This window comes from Ischnura elegans, chromosome 6, assembly GCF_921293095.1.
Source record: "Ischnura elegans chromosome 6, ioIscEleg1.1, whole genome shotgun sequence".
NCBI lineage: Eukaryota > Metazoa > Arthropoda > Insecta > Odonata > Coenagrionidae > Ischnura > Ischnura elegans.
Window position 1 is genome coordinate 104,238,849 of NC_060251.1, and position 20,990 is coordinate 104,259,838.

The window sequence follows — 20,990 nt, forward strand, 5'->3', positions numbered from 1 at the left end:
GGTATTTCTCCTCCAGCAATGCCTAAACATAGAACCATAAAACTGCTATCTAATCTGTGGAAAATATGGCTGAATTGTAGAAACCTCATATTATAAAACCAAGATTTTTATGTTTGCAAATGCCTGATTACGATTCGTTTGAAGGCAAATGATTCTTCCAATGAGGAATTTTTGCACTTGAGGAACTATCGTGGAAGACTGTAAAGGCACGCCATTGTCTTTTCAATAGTTTTTTCAGATGGATCTGTCAACTTACAACATTATTCCATACATGTAGTTGGTCAATTTGGTGGAGAGAAATTCATTTGATGTTGCCTTCAAGCAGTTTATTAACCAGTCTTTTAAATAGTATATGTTTAGAAAGAATGAATTTTGTGTAATGCATCTCAAGAATCTTTATCATCTGGGGTACAAAGAACTATTGATGGCATTTTATTTCTCCATTAACCAATTCATGATTTCCTAGAAGAACTACCTGGCAAAAACTATAATTTACCCTTTGACACCTCTCTCAGATCTACTCATATTTCTTACCCATAACAATATGATAAGAGGTTTCAATGTGTGAGATTGCCCATACTGGTGTATTTGTTAGGTCTATGTTTGATGATTTTATTTCCTTTGAGTTTGGTTTTAAAGATTTTCTTTCCTTTGGAATAATTTTTTTTAACAACTTTTGCTCACCTTCAATTTCCATACATACTTGAATGTCTGTTTCTTGTTTTGAGGTTTCCATTAAAAAGTCACAATTTTAAAATGTAAGGTTTCTAAGAACCCATTTATTTGTCATCGCAGCATTGACCACCTAACCATTCCATCGGCTCGACCCGGGATTCCACCCTTGAAGCGAGTGAGTGAGGTTTTTGATTGCTGGTTTGAGTCTGGATCTATGCCATATGCCCAGCAGCATTATCCATTTGAGAATAAGAAGGAATTTGAAGAGTCTTTCCCGGCAGATTTCATCGCTGAAGGAATAGATCAAACTAGAGGCTGGTAAGTTCGTCTCCCGATGCATGTGTTAGTCCTAAAAGTTAGAGTCAATGGACCTATCCTGAAAGTGAGTCTGTTTGGGCATTTTTGAAAGTGCCATTAATCAAGTTAAATCGATTTTGAGTTCACTTGATGGAACACAACCATCTTTTATAACAGGTTATTAAATATCTCCAATGGAGGGCATATCTTTCTATTATTGCAAGTTAAAAACAATCATCATTGAGTATCCAATTCTACCCATTGTACCAAAGTACCAATAGATCTCTTCTTTGTTGGCAGTAGTTCATTAATTGTCGTATGAGATAGTTGTCCTACATCATCAAGTGAACTCAAAATTATAAGAACTGTATTCATACTTAGGGGGAATAAATGTTATCAGCCTAAAAGGTAAAATGCTGTCTGACTCTTATTGAGGCTTCGGCTCCACTTTTAGCCCTTACATTCGTTTTATCGCTCTAGTGCATGTCACATTAAAAAACCATATTACGATGCATTTCTTTCCACCTCTCTCCTTCTGTTTCTCTGAAAATCAATCAATACCATTTTCTGTTGTGCTTGTTGTAGACTACCATTCAAAATGATCCTGTAGTCAAGTGTAGTTGGATAGAAACATCATTTTTATGTTTGGATTGTATCTCTTTCAGGTTTTACACCTTGATTGTGATCTCAACTGCTCTCTTTAAAAAGCCCCCATTTAAGAATCTTGTAGCAAATGGATTAGTATTGGCCAACGATGGGCAAAAGATGTCAAAGAGAAAGAAGAATTACCCTGATCCTATGGAGGTGAGGTTTTTTTTCAGCTTTCCATATTTAATTGCATCCTTTGCCATATTGCTAATTTCTTTGGAAGAGTTAGCCATCATTACTATCCTTTCAATTGTTAAATTTATACCCTCCTATTATTATTAAGTTTGTATAATTGACCGATATTCCTATGGAGGAATCGGCATGTTAAGTTTTTATGCAAGTTAAATAAACTTCATAAATTAAGCCGTTTTGAAGTTGAGAATAAGTCATCAATATCCAGCTTTAACCTGGAATGGGTTCTATTTCCTCATATTTATGGCTGAGTTGCCATCTTAAATATATGTACTAATTATTTTTTCCCTATTTTCATAGGTTGTTGGTAAATATGGTAGTGATGCTTTGAGGCTATACCTTATCAACTCTCCTGTTGTTCGAGCTGACAATTTGAGATTCAAAGAAGATGGTGTCAGAGACATTCTGAAAGATGTCTTTTTACCATGGTATAATGCTTATAGATTCCTTATTCAAAACGTTGAGAGATTTTGCAAGGTAAGTTTGGTATATTACTGATGTAGTTTTATCTCGTAATTGCTACCTGCACATTGCCTGACTATACATTATGATTTGGCCTTCTCTCGGAATCAGGAAGAAAATGTTGACTTCAAATATAATGAGACTAACCATAAGCTCTCTCAGAATACTATGGATAAATGGATATTATCTTTCACACAAACGTTGCTGCAGTTTGTGAAGCAAGAAATGGCAGCTTACCGTTTATACACAGTCGTGCCTCGTTTGGTTAAATTCATTGATCATCTAACCAATTGGTATGTGAGAATGAACAGGAAAAGAATCAAGGTATGTATTTTTCTATCATAGTTAGAGTGCTTGCAAAATTTATTAGTATAATCGTAATTAGAGGTATGTCTGGATACTTCATTCAAGGGGTAACCATGTTGGAAGGTTGTGAGAATAATCGAATTTTGATTCATTAGACAGGAAGAATTAACATCTCTTCAAAAAATTCAATACAAATATGGTCAAAGAATGTGAATTCAATGTATTTGTTTGTATAGACATTCTAAAGTTGGTTTGATATCTATCAATGGTAAACGTGGTGGTGTGTACAGAGTGGCAGATCTATGGGGAGGGGCTAATGGGGCTATAGGCTATAGCCCCCCTTTTGGGTCGAAACATGCAGTGGATAAAATTGAAATTTTTGGAGGTAACCTATTTGTTCAAAAGTACATATTTAGTTAGGTATATTTTCCTGTAAATTTACCTGGTATAACAAATTAAAATACAAATAAGTTTAAAAGTTAGGGCCTATTTTACAGGCTTTGGTACTAATAAAACGACCTGCTACAAGTGCTTAACAGTGTCTTTTTTTAATCAAAGAATAACCCTAAAACTATCTTTTTAAAGTCTTGAAAATCCCAAATTTCTAAAATCTCTATAACCCCGATTTGACTAGGGAGGAATTCCGCAAACCTGCGGTTTGTCCCACTCCCCTACCCCCTTTGTTCAAACCTAGACTTGCCACTGTGTGTACATACACCTTTATGCTTTAAATGTATGACATTTCTTGTTTTCATATCAAATTGTTTTATTTATTTCAGGGTGATGGAGGTTTGGAGGATTGCTCTGCTGCTCTGGAAACATTGACTTGTGTCCTTTACGCAATGATTCGTGTGATGGCTCCTTTCACACCATTCCTCACTGAGCACATGTATCAGAATTTGCGTCACTTGATCGAGAGAGGGAAGGAAGCAGGCCCGGCCAAAGATGAGAGTGTGCACTACCTGATGCTGCCAGAGCCAAAGTATTTGTTTTATTTGCACTATTTTTTTATTGTACGTTCTCTGCCCCCTCCCTGCTTTTCATCATTGCATGAGTCATTCCACCTCAATTTAATACAGTAGACTTGTTATTACGAAGTTCAAGGGATCAAAAAACCAGAGGTTCGTAGTAACGAAGTTCGTACGAACGTTTCTTTTAGGAAGCGTCGAAAGGAAAAAAAAAACATACTTTGTCAAAATTTCTTGTCTCTTCAATCTCCCGCACTTATAATCTTCAGAGTCAAGTGTATGATACACTCGATCAAATTATGCGCAAGTCCTCGATATACAAGGAGGATGCGTTACAAGACTTGGCTCGTAAGTTGATAAATCTATACAATGCATCGAGGAGAGTGGTTATCCTGCAGAATGCAACACTGCATCACAGTCGTGAGTTAACTAATGATTGTGATGAACTGATCTAGCTTGCAACGCAGCCGGAGCCGAAAAAAATCGCTGTCGCAGGAAGAAAGAATGGGCAAAATGCTCAATAGTTCCTGACTTTACACCAGATTGAATGATACTTCGTTCAGATTATGCCCAAAGTGCGAGTTGCTCTACGCCACATAGTTTCGCGTCGGCAAACTCCAAAGGTGCCAAATTTTGGGTGCGCTTGAATTTTTCGAATGTTCATATCTCTGAAAGTTCGTGAATCCAATGGGCATAGGAAGAGGACTAACTGTACGTCCAATTTACGGGCGTTAATGTGTGGGTCACCATAATTCCACAGGAATGAAGCTTATTATATGATATTGCGTGCATATTGAAGTATCTCCTACTGAAGAAAGAACCAAAATTGATGCTATTGGGCAAAGTACAAGAAGAGAACTTAGACGTAGATCAATGATGATAACATAGCGTAGTGTATATCCACCTAAATGCCGTTGCTTTTTCGCGGAACTTCGTAGTAAAGTTCATTTTGTAACCGCCGGGACCAGGACTGAGGTTTGCAATTTCGTAATAACATTTCTTTTACCATAGATTGGATAGGCCTTTTAGTCGGGACCAACGAATTGCTTAATAATTACGAGAACTTCGTAATAACGTTGTTCGTATAAATTAGAGATGGGTCGAATAGCAGATTTCTCGAACTCGAATATCGAATTCGAATATTAAATAATTGCTCAAATATTCAAATATCTCGAATTTCGAATACCTCGAATACTTAACGATGAATGCGGGAATGTTTGACTAGTTTGCCTATGCAGCAGGAGACCCAATATTTTGGCGCGTAATTGTGATTTCCTTGAAAGGATTCAAAAAGGAATTTAGCTGATTAATGGAATATTTTAATTTTATGGAAACAATTGGGCATTTCGCCAGAATGCTATGTCTCCGTTGTATTTCTTCACCTTTCCGACATTTATTTTCTTGCATAAAATGCTTAAATAAAATCAGAAATATGTCGTGTTTGGTCTTATTCTTTTTTAAATTACGCGCACATTACTAATATTTCAATCCAATAAAAGTGTAATATCAATTGCCGAAAGTCATTGTTAGACAACTTTTGGGCTAGTAGATGACTCATGCAGCAGTTGACCTCCGGAAAAGGGGAACTTCGAAGCAGGTAAGGAGAAAAAGGCCAGTGGGTGAGTAGAGGGGGGGGGGCGTGAGACACATTTTTATTGTTCTAGTGTAACTTAATATTTTTTTCGAAGCTTAGGTCTTCATAAATGGTCAGTGGGGGAGAAAGAGGGAAGGGTGAAACGCGATTCTATTATTTTCTGGTAACTTCATATTTTTTTCGAAGCTAAGGTCTTTGTAATACGTTCCCTGCGTGAGCTGGGACCTTTTGTTTGATTTTGGAGAAGAGGAAATCGTCAGAGTGGATGAGGCAAATGCTGAATGGAAGGGGGATAGTGGATCGTGGGAAATGCGCCAATGTTACTATCCCACAGCACTGAGGTTCTCCTGATGGGGGACACCTGGGATTTTCGGATTTTTTTCACCCAATCGATTTCGGTTCCCCACGTCGAACTCTTTTCACCACTCTAACCCACGAATTTGATGTAGTTCGTCAACTTGCCTAAAACGGCACTGCATGCACTAAAAGATTAGAGTTCTCTTCATTTTTCTGAGTCAACTACCAACGACGTGCGTGCGACAGTGTATGACGCGAAATTCAAAGTATTTGAGGTATTCGAGATAGTACCTTTAGCATAATTATTCGAGACCTCGAATATCGAATACTTTCTAGTTTTCGAGGTATTCGAGTATTCGCGGACACTATTCGCACATCTCTAGTATAAACGAAAGTCTACTGTGTTTGTCCCTTAATGTCTCAGATTCCGATGAAAGTTTCTTTACTGGTATATAACCACCTCAAAAAAAATATCCCCCATCTGCTTTGCACAAAAATGCTGTGCATTTAGTGAAAATTTTAATTTTTTTGCATTTTTGCCCAAAAAAGTTCCTTGATTCGTATAATTCGTTCAATACCTTCACCAAGTTGTCACAGAGTTATCTAATTTGTTATAGTTTGTGGTAGAAATTTTAGACTGAAAGTTAAGAAAAACTTTCCTGGTTAAAGTGTGGGAAGAGTTTAATGGAAAGTGCTAGTTTTAAACAGAGAATTTTATTTCATTCATTCTAGGAGTGATTTGGTGAATGTTGAAATTGAAAGGGCAGTTTCCAGAATGCAGTCTGTTATTGATTTGGGACGAGTGATAAGAGACAGGAAATCCATCCCAGTGAAGGTGAGCTATTGTGCATAAGTTAGGGTCCTGGATTGACATTCATTTAGACCATAGCCCGTTAGTCATTCGGTTCCAGGAGCCCCAGTGAGTTTCATTTGTAGTATCGATGTTAGGTCCTATTAAATGTACTGTCTGCATGCCTTCAAGGGCATTGATCTAGCTTTACTTACATGTGTATAGATTTACCCTGTTGTAGTGCCCAGTTGGATTCATCAAATCCTGATGTGGCTCTGCCATTTTAAAATCTCAATTCTGAAAAACTTTTTGTGATTGTTTACATTTCTTCTAAATCCAAAAATGCCTTTGCTTTTCTTGTTGTGTGATGAATTATTTTGGAGGCAAGTAATATTTTCATTCTTTGTGCAAAATATGTATGATACTCTGTGTTCTTTATCCTATCCCCTTATTTTCTTCCTTACATTTTGTGGCTTGATGCCTACTCTGTAAATAGCCATGTGCGGTGTAGGTTAATTTATAAATACAGATGCTGTTATTCAATTTCACGTGCTAATTTTTTAATGATTAATTATTGCAGTACCCATTGCCTGAAGTTGTGGTGATTCACAAGAGTGAAGAGTGCTTGAAAGATATATTGTCTCTGGAATCTTATATCCTGGAAGAACTGAATGTGAGGTCGTTGACTGTCACTACTGAAAAGCAGAAGTATGGAGTTTCTCTGCGTGCTGAGCCAGATCACAAAACATTGGGTGCGAGGTTGAAAGGAGAGTTCAAGAGCGTTACAGCTGCAATCAAGGTGAGTTAAATATAGTAAATGTATGGGCTCGGCTGTTGTTAAAGAATGGGATTGATTTCACTTGATGACACTGGCCTTAGTTTGATGCTGATGCGACAGCAGATTTTTTAAAATGAGCAGTGCCAAGGCATCAAAATTCTTTTAAAAACTTATTTTTTAATGTGAAATCACAAACATTTTCCTAAAACATTGAGTAAAATGATTTTTTTAGTGAATTAATGTACAGCAGACTTCCGATTATCCCTGCATGACTTTTACTCTCCTTAAATATTGTTTGTGATCTTTATTAAAAAATAAAATCAGATGCATAAGCACCTGAACTGTTGCATTTTAATGCAAGCTAATAAGCTTATAATTAATACTCTGAGCTTATTGTTTCCATAAGAATTCCCTTCGTAAAATAGAATTATTTTATTTAGTTCCTGACGAGGAATGTTTCAAGTTTACTTGGGCGTCTGCTCTAACATTGCAGAAGACGATGAGCAGCAGGAAAAAACTCTTGATTAATTTTAAATGATTCTTCAGTGTTTAAACAATCATAAATTAACACTTTGTGTGCCATGGACGTAATATTACGTCCTGCTAATCCTTCTGAGGATTGCCATGGACGTAATATTACGTCTTTCCAATTAATTGGCTTTGTATGCGTGAAGCCGTAATATTTCGCCCGTGGTACTCTTCCAGTTTACTGCTTAGGGGATCTGTTTTTTCAAAAATCAACTGCTCGATGGAAAAAGAGTTCACTTTATTTCTTGAGGACGAAAAGTCCTCTGTAGCTACCGGCATCCTCATCTTAGGCCACTTAGTGTGAAAATTCTTTGGTTCAATGGACCTTTCGTTGAGGGTGCATTGACCATTTTTGTCATCCAGGATTTATAATGCATTGCTTGGAACAGTGCTTTTTTATGATTTCCATGCATTATATAGTTAAAATGGAGCGTATGAAAAAAATTATTAAGCATGTTATGGCGGTACATCATATGTTGCAACTTTTTTATTTTTCAAAAAGAGTAGGTTTTCATTGTTAAATTATATATTTAAAAAATAGCAATAAATGTAATTCAACTCATTCATAAAGAAGAGCAAAGTCCATTTTTATTGAAATGCACATCGATATAAATACATTTTTTGACGCTAATGTTTTAAAAAAATGTACGAATATAGTAAAAATGGCTGGATTTTTCAGTAGGGCTTTAAATTTAGCAGCCGGCACTCAAAGTGTTAAGGAAAATGTTATCTACGATCTTTAAATGTATGTTCCATATTGTAAATTTGTAGTTATCAAGGACTCACGTAGAGTTGAATACAGCCCAAGGGAACGGGAAATTTTGTCACACATGGGTCTGTTTACACCACAACTAGTCGAGGTCAAACTGGAGAGAGGAAGGGAATTGTAGAAGTGAAGGCAGCAGGGAAGGTTGAAGTGGAGATGAAGGAAGTAGAGGTTTGCATAAGTCACAGCCAGTCACTCGCCTGCATAGACAGTTTGCCATAAGCCATTTCCTAGAGTCACTGTTGCAAAATGGTGTGATCGTGTGTGTTAGTTGCATTCCTGAGAGCTCCTTGTTCCTTTCTCCAAGCATTGTGGTGAGCGATCGCTCTCGGTGATCTTAGATCACAGCGTACAGTACACTCCTGATTATCTGGGCTAAAGATGGGGAGAGACGGCACGAATAATCGGAAAACACGGATAATCCAAACTTTCACTTAAATGGCTTTCAATTTTCATAATTTACATAAAACAAACAATATATTATTATTTATGCAGTCATGCTATATAAGAGTGCTTCCCAGACTCATTGAGAGCTTTCTTCACCAGTTCGCGATCTTTTTAGCGGCGATAACATGGATGTACTCGTTTTATAAATGCTCCATGTAAGGCCTGGTTTCGAAAACCACACATCCGTGGCTGTGATATCATGGATACAGAAAAGCGGTTTGCATGAATGCTTCAAAACTGGAAACTACACTGTCAGGCACCACGCTAAGTAGTCGCATCTGGCACAAGATTCCCAGGTTGCAACTGCTGCAGGATGTGTATCCGTAATCACTGAGCGTGATCGCGCACTGCAAGGCTTGGAAAACAGGAACAAAATACTCCCATGAATGCAGCAAGTGCGCTATCGCTTCCATTTTACGAAAGGGATCCTAATGGAAATAATAAGCACGGGGTATCCTAGCATTAATGTGCACTGAATTGTTGAGGCCTTTACTTTGTAGAATTCCATATTTTATGGTTGGAAGGAAATTTCTTAGCTTTTCTACAAAAACACACACTTTATTGCCGACTAGTTTCGGTTACACTGTACCATTTTCAAGACTAGTCACTTTTTATAGTTTTTTTATTTATACTAGTCTTGAAATTGGTACAGTGTAACCGAAACTAGTCGGCAATAAAGTGTGTTTTTGTAGAAAAGCTAAGAAATTTCCTTCCAACCATAGCATTAATGTCGTCAGTCCGATGATTTTGCATTCAATTTTTTTGTATAAAGATCGTGGAAAAAATTGAGCGAGAGTGAAAATCATGCACGGATAATCCACAAAGCGGATAAACTGCAGCCGGATAATCGGGAGTCCTCTGTACTTGCAGGGGTGGTCTGGGGTGGTAGGGGGTCCTCGGCTGGGGCTCCTTATCGGGGGATACGTGGGGCCTCCCTTGGAAATTGTTTGAAAATTGTATACCCTGAAATGAATTTGATGCTATTCTGGCTCTTAGTAATTTTATAAAAGTTATAAAAATAGTAATTTTGTAGGAAAAAAAAATTCTATGAAAAGTGAGAATTTCACAGCTTATAAAATTTAATGATTTTTTATGGTTCTATTATCTATCGAGTGATCATTTCCTTGAAACTGCACTGAAATCTAAAGAAAAACTCTAAAAAATCTTTTCGAATAAGCCTTTCAAAAGAGCATCAGGTTCTCTTTTATCCTCTGACAAATTTAATTTATTATTATTTTCATATAATCTTCATACTCGGAGAATGTTGTACATAAAGCAGCTAATGTAGCATACAATTTTATAATTGCTAAAAATCTCTAGTTCAAGTAATCTGAGTCTTTTTTATTACACTTTTCATATACTATTCATGATTGACGCAAGCTTTGTGGGGTCACCTAAACTCGGGACCCTCTGTGATTGCCGACCAGCTGACATGGCCAGACCCTGCATACTTGTTTTATAGTTGAATTTATTGTAGCAAAGCATTCCTTCAGAACAGAACTTTCAAAGGCCATCAGTCAGAGCTGCTCGTTTAGTGAATTTCAGAATCATGAAGAAGCAATCTCTCTAGCATCATACCTACATCTGCAGCTTAAAGAAGTATGGAAAAGACAAATTGTATTTGACATGAGTCAGCAAAAGATGATTAATATGATTGATGAGAAAACTAATTGTCGCTGGAAGAGCTTTTTGAAAGTATGTAATAAAAATTAGGCATAAATTTTGCTTGTGATGCTTGTTGCATTACTACAAATACCTAAATATTTGATTGAGTATTTAGGAAGTACTTATTTATTTGATTGTTGGGAAATTTAAAGGTCATGAAAAAATTTATGCAACTCATCTAGTTATAATTAATTAGTTATACCTCAAAATTTCTAGTATGTGGATGGAAATTGAAGGTATTATAGTCTGGTTTTTGCCGCCATTAATGCATCTGAATGGTTTTTTTCTCAGCTTCATATGCTTATATATCCTACTGTATAAGGAGTAAAAAATGCCTCGTGAACTATTGTGCTTCTTTTATATTTAGGAATTGACAGATGCGCAGATTCATCAGTTTTTGGCCAGTGGGAGTATTGACGTCCTTGGGCATAAATTGGAATCTGAAGATCTTCGAATAATGTTCAACTTCACTGGAGAAGCTGCAAAAGAGCTTTCAGAAAAGTATGAAGCTCACTCTGAAGGCGAGGTAAATATGTAATTTCTCAAGTTTCTTGTTACCATCATCTGTTGTCTAAGATTGCATTTTTATCTTATTCTTATTTTAGAAGTGTTTTCCACATTATTTTTAATTTTAGCACCTGTTGTCTCTGTCAAAGTATTCTAATGAGTAGAATCCTCAATGTTAGGGAATGAGTTTACCTCACTCTCTCCATCATTCGAATTTTTCTGTGTTCTTTAGTATTGAAATTTCACAATGTAAACATTTGTAGATCTTTCATGAAGATAATACTGCTCTAGATTGATGCATGCCAGGTGAGCTCCTCTTCTAAGTGTTTTCTTGGGATACTCATAAAATTCTTCAAGTGTTACTCTGCCCTTATAATTAAATTAAAATAGTCAAATTATTTAAGTAGAATCTTTACATCACATGATCATTATATAGTGAGTTTCTAAGATGATATTCTTCTTGTCAATCGTAGAGATGTCTGTTCTAGATTTTTTCCAGCAATATTAGCCAAGCATGTAGCCTCTATGTCTCTGGTGCCTTCCAGTCTGATTTATGTAAAAGCTGTATTATTATCTCTGTAAAGTGCTTTATTGTATTGAAATTGTGACTCTGTCAGTGTCTTCCGGAATACAGTTTCATTTTGGAGTGTTTCAAGTATGTGTATGCATCACCAAATCTCAAACAGAGCATTCTAAATTTTAACAAGTTTCAAACTTATGGTATTTGTACAAATAACTGTTGTTGTCCTACTTCCTCCAGCCCTTTCAAGTTTTCACTATATGATAGCTTAGCCCTTGTAATATACTAGAGATGGGTCGAATAGCAGATTTCTCGAATTCGAATATCGAATTCGAATATTAAATCATAGCTCGAATATTCGAATACCTCGAATTTCGAATACCTCGAATACTAAATGATGAATGCTGGAATGTTTGACTCGGTTGCCTATGCAGCAGGCAACACAAGATTTTGGGGAGTAATTTTGATTTCCTTAAAATGATTCGAACAGGAATTTAGCTGATTAATGAATAATTTAATTTTATGGAAACAATTGGGCATATAATTAATTCAACTAACATCGCTTTACCCCCACTCCTGCTGCCAAGTGCTAGCTGACAATCTGAGGCATTTTGCAAAATACAAGCTCTTTTCCACCGGATTTTCTTCAATTATTTTCAGTCCATCTTTGGGAGTTCTCACGAGATAAGAAGATGAATTGGAATTGCTATCAGGGAGAAACCAAATATTCTGAGAAAATATCCTTTTGTCTGTGACTGTAACAATAAAGATTTATAGCACCACTCATAAATTGTAACTTGATATATGTTTTCGGAAAAAAATACCGCATCAACTTCCGAGAAGCTCTGCTGCTCATATCGAGTTTCGCCAGAATGCTAAGTCTCCGTCGTGTTTTGACATTTATTTCTTTGCGTAAAATGCTTAAATAAACTCAGAAATACGTCGTGTTTGGTCTTATTCTTTTTGAAATTACGCGCACATTACTAATATTTCAATTCAATAAAGGTGTAACATCAATTGACGAAAGTCATTCTTAGACACCCTTTGTGCTAATATATGACTCATGCAGCGGTTGACCTCCACAGAAATGGGGAACTTGGAAGCTGGTAGGAAAAAAAAGGTCAGTGGGGGAGGAAAGGGAGGGCCCGAAACACGTTTCTATTGTTCTCGCGTATTTTTTCGAAGCTAAGGTCTTCGTAATATGATCCCTGCGCGAGCTGTGACCTTTTTTTTATTTTGAAGAAGAGGAAAGTTTCAGAGGGGGGGCTAGTGCTGAATGGAGAGGGATACATGACCTTGGGAAATGCGCTAATGTAAGTATCCCACGGTACTCACACAGCAGTTGACCTCCAGAAATGGGGAACTTCGAAGCAGGTAGCCAGAAAAAGGTCAGTGGGTGAGAAAAGGGGGGAGGGTGGGAAACACGTTTTTATTGCTCTCGTAACTCGATATTTTTTTCGAAGCAGGGGTCTTCGTAATGCGATCCCTGCGCGAGCTGGGACCTTTTGTTTGATTTCGGAGAAGAGGAAAGCGTCAGAGTGGTTGAGGCGAGTGCTGAATGGAGGGGGATAGAGGATCGTGGGAAATGCCCTAAGGTTGCTATCCCACGGCACTGAGTTTCTCCTGGTGGGGGAATCGGGGATTTTCGGATTTTTTCACCCGACTATTTTCGGTTCCCCTCGTCGAACACTTTTCACCGCTAAAATCCACGAATTTGATGCAATTTGTCAACTTGCGTAAAACGGCGCTGTGAGCACTAAATGACTACAGTTCTCTACATTTTTCCGAGTCACTACCAACGACGTGCGTGCGACAGTGTATGACGCGAAATTCAAAGTATTCGAGGTATTCGAGGCGGTACTTTTCGCATAACTATTCGAAATCTCGAATATCGAATACTTTCTAGTATTCGAGTATTCGCGGATACTATTCGCACATCTCTATAATATACCCCTTTATGCCAAACAGACACAGCTGTAGGATGCTGAAAACTGAGGAAGGGCATCTCATTTGGTGATGAAATTGTAATACATGAGAGGGCATTAAGCAACAGGAGTGGGAGTTCCCCAAATTAATGACAGATTGTGTGAGTTTGCAATATGGTGATGATCATCAAGTCAGCAATAAGGTTTCTTAGTGGCCATTATCGAAGATATAGAGGAATTTGATCCGTCCTTAGTGATTATTTGTTGATAGGCACCACAAAGTTTTACCATGCAGATGATTTTGTTGTATCAACTGCTGAATTTAAGAATAGGTTGGAAATGAATTTTTTTCCTCTTGTGGAGAAAACTTTTTATAATAGGGATGCAATAATGTGACAGTTAATTAAAATGTGTTTTTGAGTTTTTTTTTTGTTTACTGGGAAGGCTAGAATGTCGTCAAAAGTAGGTTTGTTGTGTATAAACTCTAATTTAGGTAGTTTTTTAATCAGTAGTGTTTGTATTAAACAGTTTGTTATTAACATTATGTATTCAAAATGCGTTGATATAAAAATATCTTTTCGAGCACTTAAATGAAACACTTGAAAAAGGAAACCTATGATCGACTTTTATTTCAGCTTTTGGTTCTTGTGGATGTCACGCCAGATCAAACCATGGTAGATGAAGGTATTGCCCGAGAAGTGATAAATAGAATCCAGAAGCTGAGGAAGAAGGCACGATTAGTGCCGTTGGATGAAGTTGATGTCTTTTATCAAGTTACTCCGGAGTCCAGTAGCTTGAGTGAAATAATCAAATCACATAAGGAGTTCATTGAGAATACAACAAAGACCCCAATGCATCTCCTTGAAGAGTATTCGTCTCAACCTGTGATAATGGAAGAGAAAACTGCGGTAAGATTGTGCTGTTGAAGTGTTTTATTTCTCCCAATAACTGCTCATATTTTAAAACTGAACATGCATGTGGATAAAGTGATTGTGAGTCTATGCTGAAGTTAGTGTCCTGATCATGACTAATTTTTCATGGTGAATTTCATTTCATTTATGATGAATTTCATCCCATGAGTTGTGTTATTATTTTTCATAGTTCTTCTATTCATGACTGTGGTTTTAGCAAGCAATTCTACGTATGAATTTCAATGAACTACCTTTTTTTAATTCTTAACTTTCTTATCTTTCAAGATTAAAGGTAATACACTGTTTTTGAAGCTCACTAAAGAAGGGGCCATGAATTCTTCACCCAACCAAAGTCCTGGAACAAACGGTCGACCATTTGTCAGGTATGTAATTTATTTTTGTCTCAAAAGGCACAGTTTTGCATAATGATTAACCCTTTTACTGCACGCCCATTTCGGGTGGGATGTGCAAAGACTGCCAAGGCTATTTTCTGGAATTTGTAAGATTTAAATTATTTCATCTACTTAACTTTATTTAATGCATCTAGATTTTTTCCCAATACTAAAGATATATTCATAGTTTAAACCATAGATGGATTATGGGGTTTACTTTAATTTTCATAAAGAAAAATAATAAAATAATAATTGTATATATGAAAACCAAAAATCCTCTGTTTATTTCTTATTATGATTTATAAAATATTATTCACATGGAATGACATAGCTTTAGTTTTTGATGCTATTCAATTTTCTCACTGGTGGTACATTTTTTTAGTGATCAATCTATTTTTTCCAGAGATATAAAATATTTTATCCGACTCTACACTCGTGGTCTCATCAGCTGACGAACTTATGCTTATGAAAGCATTCACCATGAAGGCCTTTGCATTTTCCGCACATAGTTCTGGATCTTTTTCTTTGTTCTCTTCTCTTTTTCCCTCTTACACTGCACACGCAACAGTCCTTTTCTTTTTTATTTGGTAATTTTATAAATTTTTTCTGATGATTGTTTCTGATGATCCAGGTTGCATATCTCGGTTTTGCTTTTCTTGAAGCCATTCGCAGCCTAGTTCCTCAATAATGCTGATAGTGTAATGTTGCCTGGACAAAGGCCTTTTTCCAGGTGTCAAGTTTTCTTTGTATAGTATATACGAATTCAATACCATGTGCAAAAAAATATTGAAACACATCTTTTTCCAATATTTTACTGTACGTCTCTCGTCAAGATAGGTATAAAGCATCATATCTGATGTATCAATTCCTCCCATATAATCGTTATAGGATTGAATAATTGAAGGTTTAACCACGTCTTTAGCCTGATCTCGCCGGGTAGATGAATGTTTACTCAGTTCTGCTTTGCAGCTCTTTGAAAGAAGAATCACAGGAAATAGCCGAGATTTTTTTCCCTCCCTGAGGCAGCAAGGATATGGCCACTAGGGTTGTACCTCTGTTCTCCTACTTGAAATTTTTCTTTTAATTCTAACGGAATAAATTTCCTATTTCCTGGAATAGTCCCAGTTACATAAGTTCCTCGTATTCAGTTACAGGTATGGACGTAAAAAAATTGTCCATAAAAATATGATAACCTTTGTTTAGATGGTTACCCATCTTCAATAACTGTTCTACAACTACGTAAGCCAAGCCAAACTTTTTTATTTGACCCTTTTCTTCTTTCCCTTCAGCACCTATATAAACATAAAAAGATAACAAATAGTGCGAAACAGAATCGCATAACATCCACAATTTTATTCCCCAGCGATGATGACTTAGGTATGTACAGTGGAACCTCGTTAAAGCGAGTACGGGCTATAGCGACACCCCCGCTATTACGAGAGATAGCCGATGCACCGTCAATTGACCCTATAATAAGCGTGTTAAAAAATTCGTTTTTACGAGACCCTTTCGGTGTTGGCTCTCGCCATAGCGAGGGTTTCACCGCCGGAAGACTTTCATCAAGACTCCTTAACCTCTGTAATTGCTAGCGATCTGTTAGAAATGAAGTTAATGGAGTGCTCAGTTTCAAATTTACGTGGTAAACTGTCGTTCGATAAATATAATGATTGACGAAACAATGCTTTGCATGATTTTTATTCAGTGCGGCGCTTATAAATTGTTTGAATAGTTAGTCGTTATTTGAGTAAGGAAATTTTTTGATGCAAAAAACATCGCCTTTCGTCTGGATTTATGCTTACGTTTATCAGATAGATGTTTATATGTCACCGCACCACTCCTGTTCCTGTATATCTGTTCGCAACAGGTATATTGGCTATTATTTGCTCCACCTCCGGTAAAGCGACAATTCGCTATAGCGAGTGTTTACTAGTGCACCGTGGGGTGTCGTTATATCGAGGTTGCACTGTATTGTAGTAGTTGCGTATGGTTTTTGGTGCCAACCAAGCTTTAGTCAACACTCAGATACTCATGGGGGTATAGTGGTGCCTGAAAACCCTGTTGGCATGGTCTATGAGGGGCTGTATTTTGGCACAAGGATCATATCCTGATTCCCCTGCCTGTGGTAGGATTTTTGTGTCAGATAAATGAAGGAATTTCAAGATCAATTGGAATCGATTTCTAGGAAAAATCTCATGAAACCAACTGATGTATTGTGATTTTTGAGTGAACCAATATGATTCAATTGTTGGCCTTTGAATGAGGGACATATTCAAAGTACATGCAATGAGCATTTGGATTAAGACGTCCCTCATCACTGAGAAAGTGTTGAGCGTATGCATTTGTTTTCTGAACAATTTCATTCAATAGAGCGTCCATAAAAAATAAACGAAAGTATTGAATGGGTTGTGCATCACTTGTAGGAGCATGCTTTGGCCCTGGTGTCTCTAGAAATTCAATGGGTATCGTCGGAGGGTTCAGTCTCACTTCGACCCACTCGCATTCACCTGGATCAACATTTCTATCCTCTTCTTGTGCAGACCTATATGAGTCATATCCATCAGAGGAAGAAGAGATTTTACTAGAGATGGGTCGAATAGCAGATTTCTCAAACTGGAATATCGAATTCAAATATTAAATCATTGCTCGAATATTCAAATACGTACCTCGAATACTAGAATTGAGCAAAGCATATTAAACGTACGTTTTTTCTTATATTTCCCTTGATGAATAAATAAATAAAAAGGTATACAGTGGAACCTCGATCTATCGTTTTTCAGGACGAAAAAAAACGATGAATGCGGGAATGTTTGACTAGGTTGCCTATGCAGAAGGAAACCCAGGATTTTGGCGAGTAATTGAGATTTCCTTTAATGGATTCAAACCGGAATTTAGCTGATTAATGGAATATTTTAATTTTATGGAAACAATTTGGACTTATAGTTGATTCAACTAACATCTCTTTCAAATATCCTAAGGGGACACACCACCTCGCGAAAAAATGATTCTCATGCTGGGGGAATCAGGGATTTTTGGATTTTTTCACCCGATCATTTTGGTTCCCCACGTCGAACTCTTTTCACCACTCTAATCCACGAATTTGATGTAATTCGTCAACTTGCCTAAAATGGCGCTGCGTGCACTAAACGACTAGAGTTCTCTACATTATTCCGAGTCAACTACCAACGACGTGCGTGCGACAGTGTATGATGCGAAATTCAGAGTATTCAAGGTATTCGAGGCGGTACCTTTAGCATAACTATTCGAGACCTCGAATAGCGAATACTTTGATATTTGAGTATTCGCAGATACTATTCGCACATCTCTAGATTCTGTGCCTCTTTGTCCTTGACCTTGTGGTGGAAACGAAATATTCTTCAATGCTAGATGAAGAAATCTCTTCATCGGATGCCTCTGATGGGGAATCACTGTTATCATCGATGAAGAGTGCATCTTCAATATCCTTACTCTTCATATGTGTTGACATTGGTCCCTGGGACAACCCTAAAATAAATTTTTGTAGTTGTATCAAAATGAAAAATCATGCATTGTAAATTACTGTATTTACTCGTCCATCACTAAATGGCATGGAAAAAAGGGGATTCATAGTCCAGGAAAACTAATTTACTTGAATTCGTAAAGCAAAATTATTTTTCCAAAAGGGTGCAGTTACGTACGAATTAGCAACCACAGGTTTTTCACCAATTCTTAGTACAATTAGGCGTCATGAAAGGTCAAACACAGAAATAATACGGAAAAATGAAATAAACAGCAAGGTCACCAACATACATGCAGGAAATTTTGCAAAATTGTATTGAAATATATAAACATGGAAAAGACATTTTATCATAATGTAAAATTGTAAGATATATCATTCGTTAACAATTACTACTTACTCAATAGTAGAAGAATATTTGTTTATCTTTCTGGATACTGACTTTCGAGTAAAAATACGAAGAGCCACAGAGAAAACAGACCTGCGTGAGCACTGACTAGCACGAAATACGGTATGCTACTGGCCCAAGGAGAACGAAAAAACACAGAGGAGGCCAGTATTCGGCATACATTGTAAGCGCACTGTGAACAATCAGCATATATCGTAAGGATAGTACGAAAACATTTAAGTCAACTGCTGATATAAAGTGGGTGCCAATAAATGGGACGGGAGCCATGATACCAGAGACTTGAGAAACATCTTTCATATGGCAGATAAAAAGAAATAAAGTGATATGGGCCAAAGAAGAACAATTTATTTCTAGCAGGAAACTGACACACTAAAACAAATACTGAGAGACATAAGAAAACATGTCAGCACAACCTAGAAAAAACAGGAATGATGATACTGTGTAGGATGATGCTGGCTCGAAAGTAACGAAAGAATCCGGACGAACTTACGAGGCAAGAACACTGTAAACAATCAAAATGTATCACAAGGATAAGGTGAAACCATCTCAGTAAGCAGCAGAGATAAAGCACACGTGTATAAATGAGACGGCAGCCGTTGAAAAGGTCACAATCACAAAATAAAAAAAGTCAAAAAAGTCTGGCCGATTTATTTGCCCGTGGCAGTTTTCGCACAATCAGCAAGAGCTGATATATCGGCCTGGTGGCAGTAAAAGGATTAAGTTGCATGTTAATGCCAAAATATCAAGTTGAGTGATGTGTAACTATTCTTAATGGTGGAACCAAACCTGTTTTAAAACTGTAAATAAGCAAAACTTATCCTTTGCCTGAATGATTATTAGTTTTTCTGTCGTGCTTAAAAGTTTAATGCTGCATTCATTCATTCATTCCCTTCAGGTGCATTATATTCACTCCAAAATCTTTTTCAGTTTTGTGAATTTACGTCTTTGTGGTATTCCTCCACGGCTTGGAGTGAAGGGCTCTCATGGGACTCTCCTTCTGGAAAATCCGTTTGGTGAACATCCTCTATCAATGGCACAGTTCAGGAGAGAGGTAAGAATCGGATATATCATCCTTATGATGCTTTTTTTCTGGTAGTTAAAAGTAATTCAGTGATAATTGAGGTTAATAATTGTAACACTCATGAGAACAATTAACACATTCATGTGCAAATATTTTTTTGCTAATCATAACTATACTAAACAAGGCTTGAGTGTGTAGTTGGTATAGGGTTTGTCAGGAGATGTTTTATTTCTTGAAATTTTTGTGAAATTTCTGTCTTCTCATTGTCACATGATGTAATTTTTTAATTAGGTGGAAAATCTCTTTGGACTCCATGGTATGAAATACAAACTGTATCTGTGTGATGGAGAGAAGAAAGAACTTTTGCCTGACGCAAGTGTTGATATTAAGGGATGGAGTGGAAAACTGATTTGTATCTGCCAATTGAAGGAAGACAAAAGCATTAAGTGTGAAGTCCCGCCATCAGATGAGAGCGTTAAGTAAGTTAAATGCTATATTAATGTTTATGGTGGGTACTTGACCTTCATTTGCCGCCAGTGGGAGAACTCACGAGTCCATTAGGCAATGAATGATAAACTGAATAATTTATCGAAAAATATGTTCATGTTATTATACTATTTTGTATTTTTGGCTCGGAAACAGTAATAATGGCCAAATTCTCAGTTGCTTTTTAATTCCATGAAAGAGCCTGCCGCAGAAAGTGCACTTATGCATCATTACAAAATTCCATTCATTCTCAGAACAAATGAAACTAGGCTGATAAGAGGAATTTGTGGGAGATTGAAGTGGTTATGATGTTAGGACGAAATCTTGCATTCACAGGTATATATCAGGTATGAGTTAGCTACTCAAACTCGAGTTTCAGAGAGAAAATTTGACTCAACTGCTTTTTCAAAACCCAGTCAGTAATGGGGATGGTTGATAAAAGAACGATGGAAAATTCGGTAGCATGACATTTTAATGTTAGATAATATGTTTGGCTGGTAATGCTTAAAAATTTAATTTCCATTGTCATATTATTCCTAATCAAGTTCTCTCTTTGACTTGAGCAACTTGAACATGGCAGTCAGGATATAAACTGCGGGGTGGTAGACAGTGTAGTATGTTATGCTGCCTTTTTAAATCCTTCTTAAGATACCATATAAATTCGTGTAAGAGATGCACCCCTAGTTTGAGCATTGGAGCTAAAGAAAAAGAATTTTTGTGGCATTTTTAATCCTATCGTGCAGTGTTGCATTGTGCGATAGAATTAAAGACTGGAAGAAGACAAGAAATTTGTGTAAGAGGCACACCCCCATTTTCGGCTGCAGTTTCTGAGAAAAAAGGTGCATCTCTCACACGCGATTATACAGTATTTAAATTGGAAATTCATCAATATCGGAAGTTAATTTATATCATG

At 36.9% G+C, this 20,990-nt stretch overlaps 1 protein-coding gene across 2 annotated transcripts in view; it reads left to right on the forward strand.

Moving 5' to 3' along the window:
- The window catches only part of LOC124161291 (isoleucine--tRNA ligase, cytoplasmic), a 45,316-nt gene that overhangs the window by 23,046 nt on the left and 1,280 nt on the right, over positions 1-20,990 (forward strand). For both annotated transcript variants that reach the window (XM_046537592.1, XM_046537593.1), the window contains exons 11-22: positions 796-993; positions 1,638-1,776; positions 2,113-2,289; positions 2,386-2,598; positions 3,360-3,562; positions 6,172-6,274; positions 6,810-7,028; positions 10,781-10,939; positions 14,001-14,273; positions 14,562-14,659; positions 19,498-19,621; positions 19,883-20,070. In XM_046537592.1, the coding sequence (XP_046393548.1) occupies positions 796-993; positions 1,638-1,776; positions 2,113-2,289; positions 2,386-2,598; positions 3,360-3,562; positions 6,172-6,274; positions 6,810-7,028; positions 10,781-10,939; positions 14,001-14,273; positions 14,562-14,659; positions 19,498-19,621; positions 19,883-20,070 (2,094 nt within the window). The remainder of the gene's footprint in view (positions 1-795; positions 994-1,637; positions 1,777-2,112; positions 2,290-2,385; positions 2,599-3,359; positions 3,563-6,171; positions 6,275-6,809; positions 7,029-10,780; positions 10,940-14,000; positions 14,274-14,561; positions 14,660-19,497; positions 19,622-19,882; positions 20,071-20,990) is intronic.